Consider the following 14,179-nt stretch of genomic DNA (forward strand, 5'->3'; position numbering starts at 1 on the left):
AGAACTTCAAGAAGTTGAGCTAGCAAAATCAAAAATTGAACACCACGAACCTATGATAGTTGGGTTCCTGATACTTCAGTACGCTAAACTAAGTACTTTGCAGCTCTACTTTAACTTCTGCGACATAATTTGCGATTTGGATAAACTCGAGGAGTGAGAGATGAATATAGATTCGCTGTATTTTGCCCTAGCTCGTGAGAAATTGTATGATTGTATTCGACCTGCTAAAAAAAAGAAGAATGGGAAGCATTCAGACAGCAGGACAGTAATGACTCTTTCAAAGCAGATGCTATACAAAAGCGTTCTAAGCATAAGAAGCTTGATAAACGGGAACCAGGCCTTTTCAAGGAAGAATTCAATTGTACGGAATTGATTTGTCTTTGTAGCAAAATTTATTGTTGCTATGATGCACAGTCTGACAAATACAGTTTCCGTAGTAAATGTCTCAACAGAAGGACACTAGAAGAGAACGAAGATGGACCAATGGAGAAACATCGACGTGTGATTGATGAAATTATCAATCTTACTTAACAAACAGAGGCTTCAGAACAATATACCATTGTGTTGCTACGTATGAGCAGACAAAGCATTCTACCCTAAGCGCATTGTTCAGTCTGACGGTATTCAAACAGCACCACTCAACATATAACCTAAATCATTTTTACTATATCACATTTCTTTAATATTCACTATTGCATTTATACTGTGTCTGCAGTTTAATACTATTTTTGTTCATTTTTTTTCTATCAATTAACTTTTTCCAATTAATGAGCGCGCAAAAAACAATGGGTACACAATTTATTCAAACAATCAGGGAACAATCTTTGCAATTCACCGAAAGCTTAATAACCAAAATTCAAGTTATCATATAATTACACTTCGTATAATTAGGGTAATTGAAAACCCACGGCAATTAATTTCACAATTTACTATGACCTAAAATTTTTAAACAAAAATTCAACATATCACATAATTACCCCTCAGATAATTAGGGTAAATAATTACCCACTCCAAATAAATATTCTATTGTTCTCAAGTAAATATTTAACAATTACAAAAAAACTATTATTAACACCACAAAATTTCAGCTAATCAGAAGCGTCTCCCAACTTACCCCCCCTAATTGCACCGATTATACTAATTACAACGTATATGTCCTAATACATGCACAAAACCTATACCCTATCTGAATACATGTATGTAAATATACCCTATCTTAATACATGCACAAAACCTATCTTAATACATGCGGGTAACTACAACTAATCTTAATACATGTCGGATGCTATAACTAATCTTAAAACATGTCGGCGGCTATAACTGATCTTAATACATGGCGGTGGTAATAACTAATCTTGATACATGCCGGCGGCTATAACTAATCTTTATACATTGCGGCGGCTATAACTAATCTTAATACATGGCGGCGACTATAACTGATCTTAATACATGTAGATTCTATTCCTAATCTTAGTACATGTAGGCTATACCTAAACTTAATACACGGAGGTTGCATTCCTAATCTTTATACATGGAGCCTATGTATTCAATTAACCTATACCCTATCTTAATACATGTGAGAGGACCCTCACTCCTGGAAGGCCGCTATACCATATCTTAATACAGAGGGTCCTCACCTCCCCCGGGAGGGTGGCTCATTCTCTTACTAATTGCATCATTGATATATTTTGCAAGAGTTTGTTAACTTTTGAAATGGTAGTTTGCAAGAAACCCGATCGTTTTACAAGATTGACATCATTACGACGCAGAGGTATACCACAAAAAATACGCCTTAGTAAAAAATCGCGCGAAGTTTGGTAAAGACTGAGCAAACGCTAACACTTGAGACAAGAACTGGTCGCAACTGATTTCTCAACTCACAATGTGAATTGATCATCGGTACAATTATCCCATATACAGACTTGAAAATCACTCCTCGGCGCTGGCCTTTTCACCATATGAAATTCACATGAAATCGGATTAATGGGAGAAGATTGATTTTTAATTTTCTCTAAATTGGTACAGACTGTTCACAGCTGACGAGGTAAACAACAATACACAAAAATTGCTCAACAGGAACGAACCTGCAAAAATCTTGCTAAATAAACATCTATGGTGTAATATCTTTTAAGTTCTCGACAAAAACTCATGCGCTCTTGTCAAGGCATTTTTATTGAGAAAATCGCTGGAATTTTAAACATGATATTCTATTATATAGGTATATTGAAAACATTAAAAAATAATGCTATTTAGTTTTTTATATCGTTATAATGATCCTCTGTTCAAGTAAATGAATGTCTAGTGGTGTTTTTAATCAAAGTACTCAATAAATGGTGGAGCCAACTGATCTAATGGTAGCACAGTTTTCTTGTTGCGCAGGACTCCGAGATACATCCAAATTGAAAAGTAGAGCAAAGTTGAAACTAATATCAAAACATGAAGAATTAAAAGAATTCGATCGACAACGATAGCAAAAAACTTCCATCGTATCTCATTCTTTGCGTGTTCCTTCTGCAATTTTTGCTCCTTTGCCTCTTCATCAGTCAGTTTGATTCTGATTGTACCCAACCCAACTTCGCTCAGCGCGTTTCCAAGAGAATGTCGGGCTAGGGCAAAATGTTGATAACGGTCTTGTTCAGAAATTGGTGTTAACCCAATTATTATCAGCCAGTTTGATGTGACAAAACGCTGCAATTTTAGTCCCATCCATACCCTCCAGCTGTTCAGGCTCAAATTCACAACTGAAACGAGATAACCCAAGTTGAGAAGTATTAGAAGCATTGCAAAATTTCTAAATATTGAAGTATTTGTTTAATTTTTTTGCATTTATTCATCCCAATTACAATATGTTTTTTTTTTCATTTAAAGACTCTTTTTTACAAGAGGACTTTTATGTTCCAATCAAGTCCAAAAGAACAATACCCAGGTCGAGGTGTGCGTTAATGATCAGACAATTAAAAACGCACAGGGGGGGGGTAAAGCGCGTTTTTGATTACATGGACGAGCAACATAATAAAGTCTGCCTACATGAACGAGCTTCCTAGTCAAAGTCTGCCTAAAATCTGATCATTAACGAGCTAAAGTCTGATCATTAACGAGCTAAAGTCTGATCATTAACGAGCTAAATTCTGATCATTAACGAGCTAAATTCTGATCATTAACGAGCTAAATTCTGATCATTAACGAGCTAAATTCTGATCATTAACGAGCTAAATTCTGATCATTAACGAGCTAAATTCTGATCATTAACGAGCAAAAGTATGTATAAATTGGCAATAAAATTGTCGGAAAATTATCTCAAGTCTGTTTAAAAAAACTGACTTTGTTGAGATTTTTCCAGTATGTTCTGGGTGTGTTTCCCTCCTCCTTTCTCATCCGGGCTGGGGACCGGCTACGGCGGAGTTACAAACAAACAACTATAGGAGATTTTGAGCAGAGCATTCGGTACAAAAACCGGGCTCAAAATCTATCTCCAAACAAAATAAAACAAATTTAATAAAATAACAGCAGAAATTTAAACAAAATAGCAATAACATTGTCGGAAAATTATCTCAAGTCTGTTTAAAAAAACTGACTTTGTTGAGATTTTTCCAGTATGTTCTGGGTGTGTTTCCCTCCTCCTTTCTCATCCGGGCTGGGGACCGGCTACGGCGGAGTTACAAACAGACAACTATAGTAGATTTTGAGCAGAGCATTTGGTAAAAAAACCGGGCTCAAACTCTATCTCCAAACAAAACTAAACAAAATTAAACAAAGCAGAGCAAAAATATGTACAAAAAAAGGATTTTGAGCGCGAAATCTGACAACGTGTTAAGAACTTTTTTCTCAGACCAGCTAGAAAAAAAATTCTTTCTCTTTTAGAACCTATTTGGACTTGCCCACTCCTAAGTAGGCCCTCAATTGATTTGAATAAGTCCTTCACTATATGGAAAAACACTTTTTGTTAAACTCTGTAAAGATAGTTTTTTGAGCGCGAAATCTGACAACGTGTTAAGTACTATTTTCTCAGACCAGCTAGAACAAAAATTCCTTCTCCATTAAAACCTATTTGGACTTGCCCACTCCTAAGTAGGCCCTCAATTGATTTGAATAAGTCCTTCACTATATGGAAAAACACTATTTGTTAAACTGTGTAAAGATAGTTTTTTGAGCGCGAAATCTGACAACGTGTTAAGAACTTTTTTCTCAGACCAGCTAAAAAAAATTCTTTCTCGTTTAGAACCTATTTGGACTTGCCCACTCCTAAGTAGGCCCTCAATTGATTTGAATAAGTCCTTCACTATATGGAAAAACACTATTTGTTAAACTCTGTAAAGATAGTATTTTGAGCGCGAAATCTGACAACGTGTTAAGTACTATTTTCTCAGACCAGCTGAAACAAAAATTCCTTCTCCTTTAGAACCTATTTGGACAAGCCCACTCCTAAGTAGGCTCTCAATTGATTTGAATAATTCCTTCACTATATGGAAAAACACTATTTGTTAAACTGTGTAAAGATAGTTTTTTGAGCGCGAAATCTGACAACGTGTTAAGTACTTTTTTCTCAGACCTGCTAGAAAAAAATTTCTTTCTCCTTTAGAACCTATTTGGACTTGCCCACTCCTAAGTAGGCCCTCCATTGATTTGAATAAGTCCTTCATTATATGGAAAAACACTATTTGTTAAACTGTGTAAAGATAGTTTTTTGAGCGCGAAATCTGACAACGTGTTAAGAACTATTTTCTCAGACCAGCTAGAACAAAAATTCCTTCTCCCTTAAAACCTATTTGGACTTGCCCACTCCTAAGTAGGCCCTCAATTGATTTGAATAAGTCCTTCACTATATGGAAAAATACTATTCGTTAAACTCTGTAAAGATAGTAATTTGAGCGCGAAATCTGACAACGTGTTAAGTACTATTTTCTCAGACCAGCTAGAACAAAAATTCCTTCTCCTTTAGAACCTATTTGGACTTGCCCACTCCTAAGTAGGCTCTCAATTGATTTGAATAAGTCCTTCACTATATGGAAAAACACTATTTGTTAAACTCTGTAAAGATAGTATTTTGAGCGCGAAATCTGACAACGTGTTAAGAACTTTTTTCTCAGACCAGTTAGAACAAAAATTATCCCCCATTAGAACCTATTTGGACTTCCACACACCTACGTAGAATCTCAATTGATTTGAAGTTCCTCAATACACTTACACAAAAAAATGAGATTTGAAAAGTTGAGTCAATATGAAATTTTACCTGAAAAGTAATTATCTAACAATTTCGTGTGAATTAGCAAATGAGTCAAAATAATTCTCAGCAGTTTGAATGAGACACAAGGAAGATAATCAAAAAATAAAGATCGAGGTACATAGTGGAGTCAATTGTGTTCGAAGTGTCGCATTATTTTCACTAAATAGTTTTTCTCCTTGAAAACAAAATGAAACAGTTTGTAGGCAATCATAGCTACAGGAACTTCCACAGTCTCCTCAGAATCCGATACAGCAAAACCGAAGATTGCACTCTCTGAGAAAGCACCTCTTACCAATTTGATCTTACTGATAATATGCTTCTTTCGCAGAACACACTTCTTTGTTTCATCATCATAGAAAAAAAGAATTTCACCTAACAGTATGTCTTCGTTCAATGAGATCGCAACAAATATATCAGCGCGCGACCCACGACCGTAAGCTCCTGATGTTAAAAAGAACGAATCACGAATTCTACAAAACAGACGTTTTCGGGGATGCACACGTCTAAAATTTTGGGTAGCCTCTGTTTCAATCATTCCGAATGCTTCATCGAATGGTTTTTTTGTGGACAACTCATTTAATGATTGAGTTAGGCAATCATCTTGAACTTCAATAGTCGCCAGTAACTTTGATCGAATAAAACGTTGAACCAAAACATGACAATGATTCACCGTTTCAGTAAGAGGGGCAAGGAGAAGCCTGTTGGCAGACTCGAACATGAATGCAGAAGTAGTAAAAAGAGGTCCAATACTTCGTACTTGCCAACTCAGGTGTCGTAAAAGGTGGAAATTGATTGATTCTATTCTGCTGCATTTTTCTGCCATACTCAGGCAAAACTCTTTAAGAAGAGTTTCACAAAGCTCTGCATTTTTACTCGAGTCGTATAACTCACGAACGGCAAAGACCAATTTCTTGAGATCATCTTCGTTGCTTCGTTTGTCCTCGCCAAACAGAAAGGAGGACAAAATAACCGGAGGTAAATACAGGAGGATAGTTTTCAGCTATTTTGCTTTCATGTTTGATAAAGCCTCGAAACTTCGCACGGTGTTCTCAAGCTCCTTGGGAAGGGCAACAGATCCCAGAAAAGTGTTCAACTGTCCACGGTGCTCGACTCTCATCTTGTCGTAAATATAACCGAGAAGGTCTTTGGCAACACCCAAGAAAAGCTGGTGCATTGGGTCAATCGGGGACGACAACGGTTGATTGGGAAGTAAAGAGAGTAATATGCTTCTTCCTTTGACACCTTGGGTCCTCACTTCAGCGTCTGCTTTTCGACCGTGTTTTAACTGAATTTCTCTGATTCTGCCCTTTTCAAGCTCTCTCAAATTCAATAGGTGCGACTCGTGCGACCTCATCACAAATTTTTCATCGTGGGGATACCTATGAGAGCCCGCAAAGTGAAATCCACGTTGAGTGCACAAGGTACATCCGTAGAAGCCGTTAAACTGCTTCATTTTGAGAACCTTTGCCTTTCCAATTAAATCGGCAACAAAAACAATTGGCTGGAAACCTAACTCAATTTTTCTTTTACTTACTTTCAAAAGCGTTGCGGAGGAGAGCTCATTGATCATGTGTTGGAACATCTGGTTGAAATCAGGATAGCCAGATCCAACAAACAAAGCCGCAAGAACAATATTTTGAAACCTTGGCGTTTTTTAGGAGGAAGGTCAGCAACAGAGATAAAAAGAGGCCACGCCGATGTGACTGGACTTTTGCTTACGTTAGCTCCATTTTTATTTACAATTAACCGAACAGTTAGTTTATTTCCAATAATTCGAAACTCTGGCATATGCAGGTCTTCGTTGAAGGTCTTATTGGCTGCATAGAAGAGCATTTCATCTATGTGTTCCTCAACTATGTCAACAAGCAGTTGTCTAAACTTTACAACAATCAATTCACCATTTTCGAGAGTTATTTTTTCATCCTGATAAAGAGAAGAAAACTCACTAAACTTAGTTTTGACGGCCAAAGGGGTTATTGTCTGATGATCAAATAGTTCCTGGTCTCTCTTTATAAGACCGAAGAGAAGGGCATCTGAACAATTATGACGCGCCGCAATAGCTAAAAGAGACGCAATTAAATTACCTGCAGATACTTCATTCACTTCTCGCAAACGCATACGAGAAAAAACTTCATTAAAACCGAGTCCACTACTTTCTGCTATGTCAGTATCCGATAAAAAACTGCCACTTTGGTCAACAAACTCATTAAAATTAGCTAGTCCTTCAAATGAATCACTTTCAATCTCATCCTCCACAAGTTGATTTGCACCACTATCTACAGGAGGAACATTTGCAGCTATTTCGTCCAATTTTTCTTCGTCCTGAACATCTAAAGGCGCTTCAAATTCCAGAGAGAGTTCGCTGCTGTTTGAGCAATCTTCGTAAAACTTAATCATCTCCTCCAGATGCAATTTTGGTGTCACGATTGGCTCTAAGGAAATTCTGGGCTTAGATTTTCTGCATCGTTTCTTAGCAATTTCACGGACAGTGTCTTTGATTGTTTCATCTGAAGATACATTCTGGTTACCGTGTAGCTGCGTCATTCCACACAAACAGTCTGCGTTGTTATCGCCAAAAAAATTGCTGTTGTAGAACGTCACTAACTCTTCGCCGTCTACAATTGGTCGCAAAGCCCTTAGTCTGATGCATTCGCGTCCATGATAGCCACCACCCATGTAGTAATCGCAATTGGGTTCACATGAGTGGTTAGCCCATCTTGCGATTCCTATCATTAATTTTTCACCTTCCATGAGAGACCAGTCGTCAACAGTTCTATTCTTTGGTTTCCTTGCCAGCAATCCAACTGTATTTTTAAGTTCTCCAGTAGGTAAGGTTTTTCCACTTCGATTTCCTAAGCAGAACCCTCCAAAATTGTCACGCTCAATTCTAAAACCGTCATTGTATGCTGCCCAATAGATTGTACGCAAGTCAAGACAGAGTTTTTTGAAATTTCGATTTCCATTCTCCAGCGCCTTGAATTCTTCTTGTGTGACATAAGAGTAGTGAGGGCATGAGGCTCTCTTTCAGTATCGTTGATATGTAAAGGTGCTATGAAACCCTCTGCTGGACAAAAAAGTTCACAAACATCCATACCTGGAACCATTCGATTGAACAGTGATTGAGAACATAGCACAACTGAGCGAATTTAAAAAAAAAACCCAATACCGTTGGACTTATTTCTCGTGAACAACCAGCGACAACTTTGCATTAGCTTAACACTTAGGCTGATAAACAAAAAACGCACAACGACGAGCAAAAATTAGGACGTCAACTTTGCCAAACCTCAATTAAAACAATATGTAACCTCAGCATATTTAGGGAAGCGTACGAAAAAGACTCCACTCAATGTCTATCCCCTTCTTTTATCAAAAACATAGTTCCCTCAAGCCAGTGAATATATCCTAAGATAAAATGAAGAAATAAATTTACACATGTGAACCGAACGAAAAAGCGTTAAACGCCGTGGAAATTAAAACAGAGGTAGCATAAAACTCTATTTCAATCAAAAAAAAATTAAGATCAGTAGCTTTTTGAGACAACTGCAAAAACTTTAAAGATTCTAGACTAAAGCTATACAAAGCTGATTTATAGAAACACAAGTATCACTGAATAAACAGCAGTGCATAAATACATCCTGCGAGGACTAACAAAGTACAGGCAAACTTTACAGATTGACATAAGTACAGGAAGGCATATGCTGGAGAACAAATATAATCTAACTTTAAAAAACATCTTTTGAGTGACTGAATTGGGGTTCAGACGATAATTCTACTTCTCGGCTACAAATTCAAATTTTCTTCACACTTCGCTTGTAATAGGTGTGACAACGTCATTTTTCCTATTGAAGCTTCTTCTCTCTCTACCTGCCTGATTAGCAGCATCTTTCGCTTTTTGAAAGGCCAGATTAGGGCTGAGTGGATAATTTTGAATTACCACATCTAAAAATTAATGAAGTGGATGGAAAGTAAATTTTCTCAAAGCAGAAGAGCAGATATTGAAAGCAACAGTAACTTTGAGTTAATAAGTATCAACTTTTAGTTAACAAGTATTTAACAAACGCATTAAAAAACAACAGCTGATTTGCTGCAATCGTTAGTTAATTAGATAGATTGATGGATGCAGATTTAACAAAACAATTACCTTTAAACTTTAATGTTTTTTCTAATGGAGCTTCGGATCGAACTGGAGACTTAGAACTGTCAATCATTTCCTCGGTTAAACCATTGACTCCAAAAATTTTAATTCTAAGACTGTGGCCAAGCTGTGAAGGAAACTTGTTTGCCTTCAAATCCATCAAATTTTCGCCATTAAAATTGACCCTTGTAGGGTAATAAGTGGCAATGAGTTCATCGTCCTCATAAATCGATTGGAAACCAAATTTCTGTAACCGCGCTACTTCTTTCAGTTCTTCGAACTAGAACACAGTACTACTTTTCTTTTTTCATGAACATTATACGTTTACTATTTTTCCGATGATTATGAATATTGTTATTACTTACTCGGATGTTAAAATCATCTATTTTTTAATTTGGAGTTTGTAAATAAGCAATATTATTATCATTATTATTGCCGCTTTTATTTATGCTACTCTTATTATTATTACTGTCATTAAAAATATATATCTCTATTTGTAACACAATCTAAATTTGAAATGCTCAGTTACCGTTTCACCTATCTCCGCGATGATCTTCCTCCGCTTTTTTCACTTTTGTTCGCGACAACTTTGCTGACTGCATGAGCACGGATCATTCTGGTTTCGTGTTCCGCAACAAAATTTTTGAATTCCATGCATACCGGCTCGCCACACCCCTTTAAAAAAGTAATTTTGCTATCCTCTAAAACTCAACTCAAAAAATTTTGTGCACTTTTTAATATAAGTTTTCAAAAACGTTTCATGAATCAGAATCACTGAGCAACTAATTTAATTTTGAAGACCTTTTCTTTTAGCGCTTTTGCCATTTCTCGTGTTCAAGAAAAATCAAAGACCAAAACCTAGTGCTAAAACAAACAAATAAGATTAACGGACTAGCCTTGTCGCAAATTTTGTCTTGCAGCTTTAAAGTTTTCTTGGGTTCGAATAGCAGCAGATTGGGTGCGCCTTGCGAACCACCTGCTACACTTGGTGTTTCTCTCATTTGCTGTGGGGGATTTGGCGGGTCACGCTTGCCTTTGTTTTTCTTAGGGGTATTACGTTTCGCCGTTCCCTCGTCATTCATCAATGCAGACTCGAAGACAATGGTTGAGCCTCTTCTTAGGGTCTCATCCTCAATTTGCTTTTCAGTAGGCGGAGCAGTAGACTGATTATTCAAAAACAGTGGCTGTAAACCTTTATATAGACGGTCTTGAGTCTCTTTTTGGTGATTGTGAGCATCTTTTGATTTCCCGCTTCCCAAAAATATAGCCTCGGGATCCTTGGATTTGTGGATGATCCTCATTTGATCTCCAGGTTTTAAGGCCAGCTTGCTATCTTCAGTAGTGCCGAGGACCCACATCGAACTGTTGAAGGGAACGACTACCGCTGTTTTGTCACAATAAAACACGAACTTTTTATCTTGATGTTGCTCTTGAATTTTCCAACGGACTGCTGTCTCAGGGTCAGTTTCAAAGTGGGTTTCTTTAACTTGTCTTTTACTGGCAGGGCGTGAAAAAACTTGCGACATGGTTCTGAAACCAGTGAAAAACATTATTGCCATCACAAAAATTGTCTCATCGTTACTGCATGGAAACAAGATTTTAGGGAACAGGACTTCGTGGAAACAAGTAGTTCGTGGAAACAAGATATCTCTATTTAGCTACAAACAAAAACAACATCAAAGCGCACAAATTTCTTTAAAAATTTTATACAAAGCGGTCATGTGATATGAAATTTTTTCTTTTTGAGGCGTATCAAGTATGGCTAAAAACAAGGTGACACTTAGGCGCGAAATGTATAACAAGAAAGTGAAAACATTCAAGGGAAACTATTATTTTATTCAGCAAACTTTTCACGAACAAAAGAGGTCTAAATCCACAAACTTCATACCAGAGAAAATTGAATTTACGGAAAATCTTATAAGTTTAACATCAATCAAAAAGAAAACTTGAGTAATAAGGGAACAAATTAAAAGCAAAATCTAACACAGAAAAAGAAACTCAGATTATATATCTCCTCATCGGAAAAAAAATTCACTAAGTAGGAAACACAAAAGCTCTTCTTGAGATGGCTAATAACTGTGCCGAAAAAAATAAATCGGTAGGACTTCCTGCAGTACATTTGCACAAAAACTATTGACTGCTTGTACTCTTGTTCATTGCAGCTTTTCTTTTGAGTTCCTTCTTTTCCTGGCTTTATTTGCCTGTACCCTCGAGTCTCTGCTTAACGTTGAGTTCAGTCTTGTTTGCAGCTTTCTTAGCATGCGACTTGGCGTCAGGAAATAAATTTCGCGGGAATTTTCTCTCAACTGCACCTAAGAAAGAAGCAAAAAACGATTACCAACATATTTTTTCAAAAACCTTTCTCCTGCTATTCTCATCTATGCAAACCATGTTATTGTAAAGGTGAAAATGAAAAAAGGAGAACTCTTTTAGTTCTTCAATCTCAAAACAACTGGTTGTCAAACCAACGTGCAAAATAGAATTAACTAACTTACGGAAAAACGTCAGCATTTTTTCAACTGAGGCACACTTCCGAACTTTTCCTTGTGTTTTGTTGGGCAGGATCATTTCATATGCAAGACCATTAGCTCCAAAAACCCATCTTCGGAGCGCTAGACCATAGTCCCACCGTTGATGTCCACTGTAGATCAGGTCAAGATTTTTGTTGTTGATACCAAATTGGACATTTGGTTTCCTTTCTACTTTGCTAAGAAGAGCACTTTCGTCTAGAGCATTATCATTATCAGTGTCTTCCTTTTCCTCATCTTGACTGCAGGAGGACTCCGTCAGACTTGTCTCAAAATCATCAACTCCGTCCATCGGTTTCCTGACCTGCACGAAAACTCGACAAATGGTTTTCTCAAAAAACAAAAAAACAAGCTCAGAGAAAAAAGGGAACTAACTATTTGAGACAACGTCCGCTTAAGTGTACACATATCTTCCGCCGCACGATCAGAAGACTGCTTCATCGTTTTGATTATCTGATGAACGCGCTTTTCATTGTTGAGCAGGACTTCTGTGACAGATTTATAATGATCACAGCACTAAACAGTCAACAAGCGCGTCAAAAAATTCAAACAGAATATGCTCCAGTTAAATAGCCTGCTCAGTTTCTCATCAAAAATAACAGAGCATAGCATTAAACATTCAGAAAAGCCATTTTTGTTGGTTATCAATAATCCTCGTCAATTAAGATGTAGTTGAAAAACTAACCGAAACCAATTTAATCGTCTTAGCTGTTTTCGAGGTCTCTTACTTTTTCGATTCAATACTTTTACATAAGTCAGATTCATGAGAACCAGTTGGCAAAGTAGAACTGGCTTGACGCTCCACCGTGATTGCATCATTGCTGGCTTCAGAAAAACAATCGTCAGACCTAGAACTCCCGGCCACAGAGACGCCATGATGAGAAGTGGATATGTTGCTTGTATTTCCAAGACTGAATTCTTGTCTGAGTTTTTGAAGATCCGGCTCATAATTCCCGCACCCGTGCTTCACAACAATATAGGTACGGACTTGATTGTCCTTAAACAAGAGAACGTCCTTCCCCTCTTTTGCCATTACCTTGTCAATGAATTCTGTGGAGCCCCACATTTCAGAATCCGCTGTAATCAGTTGGACATCGTCCTTTTCCTTTGAAATGACTAACCACTCAAGCATAGATTTTCTCTTAAAACGAAAAAAGATGACACAACCGGTAAATTAAACCAATTGCGACAGTTCTTAGAACCATTTAAAACATTGTCGTGGCGGCTCAGATGATTTTCACTATAGCAATCAAAACTAAATTGGATTGAAAAACAAAAAATTGACTTCTAATTAAAACAGAACCGTAGGCAGATTCATCACATCAACAGTGCGACAAAGGACCATATCAAAAAAATTACATTCAAATAAGAACAGATTAAAACAAAATCTAGCTGCTTTTAAGTTGCTGAGGCATCCTCCTCAAATTCCGTTTGCTAACTCATCACTCAAATCATCCGTATGAACTGACACAGTAGAGTCAAAGCTATCGTCTGCTGTGAGGTCAACTAATTCAATTGCTGCTTTTTCCAATTTCTCAACTCTGGCACTGATCTCGTCTAATTTTCTTTTTAGCACACATATTTCTTTTCTTAACTCATCTTCGAACTTTGCGCTGGATTCTGGCGGCTGCGCAGTGGTATTTATAGCAGGCCTTCTGCAGATAACACGGCCTTCACTTACTGCAATTACTGTTTGATGCATCTTAACAACACTGAAAGGAACATGAAATGAACAACTTGAAAAATTTAACAGACTCACTGAAAGAAACACTTGCTTAATACTTCGCCGCCGCATGAAAGAAACGCTCGAGATACCCACTGAAAAAACATTTTAAAACGGTGCGTCATATTCAAAATGTGACCAATATTTCTAGTAACACAATTTGCAAAAGAAAATAGAAGTACAACTTAAGTATTGGAAAAGCAGCCTACCGTTGAGCTACAATCGGAATCCCCTGGATTCGGAATTGACAGCCAACAAATAGTTGAAGCTTTCCAAAAAATTAAGCGTTCAAGAGCTGTTTATTAAATTAAATAACAAGCCAAACAGCTGTTCAAATGCTGTTTATTCTAATTATTATTTAAGCTACACAGTCGGCTTTTCAGTCAGCCACACAATCGGCTGTTCAAATTTTTTTAATTACCTATTGCTTAAGCCACACTATCCTCTTTTCAACTAACCACACAATCAGCTGTTCAAATGCTATTTATCTACTTATTATTTAACCTACACAGTCGGCTTTTCAATCAGCCACACAATCGGCTGTTCAAATTTTTTAATTACCTATTGTT

At 37.1% G+C, this 14,179-nt stretch overlaps 1 protein-coding gene across 1 annotated transcript in view; it reads right to left on the bottom strand.

Moving 5' to 3' along the window:
• Positions 1–2,258: 2,258 nt before the first annotated feature.
• LOC142342360 (neuronal acetylcholine receptor subunit non-alpha-2-like) overlaps positions 2,259–14,179 on the bottom strand; it is a 61,943-nt gene continuing 50,022 nt past the window's right edge. Inside the window, exon 3 of the mRNA XM_075393659.1 lies at positions 2,259–2,741. Coding sequence (XP_075249774.1) covers positions 2,311–2,741 — 431 coding nt within the window. The 3' untranslated portion in view covers positions 2,259–2,310. The remainder of the gene's footprint in view (positions 2,742–14,179) is intronic.

The sequence above is a fragment of the Convolutriloba macropyga genome, chromosome 7 (genome assembly GCF_964194025.1).
Source record: "Convolutriloba macropyga chromosome 7, txConMacr16.3, whole genome shotgun sequence".
Classification (NCBI taxonomy): domain Eukaryota; kingdom Metazoa; phylum Xenacoelomorpha; order Acoela; family Convolutidae; genus Convolutriloba; species Convolutriloba macropyga.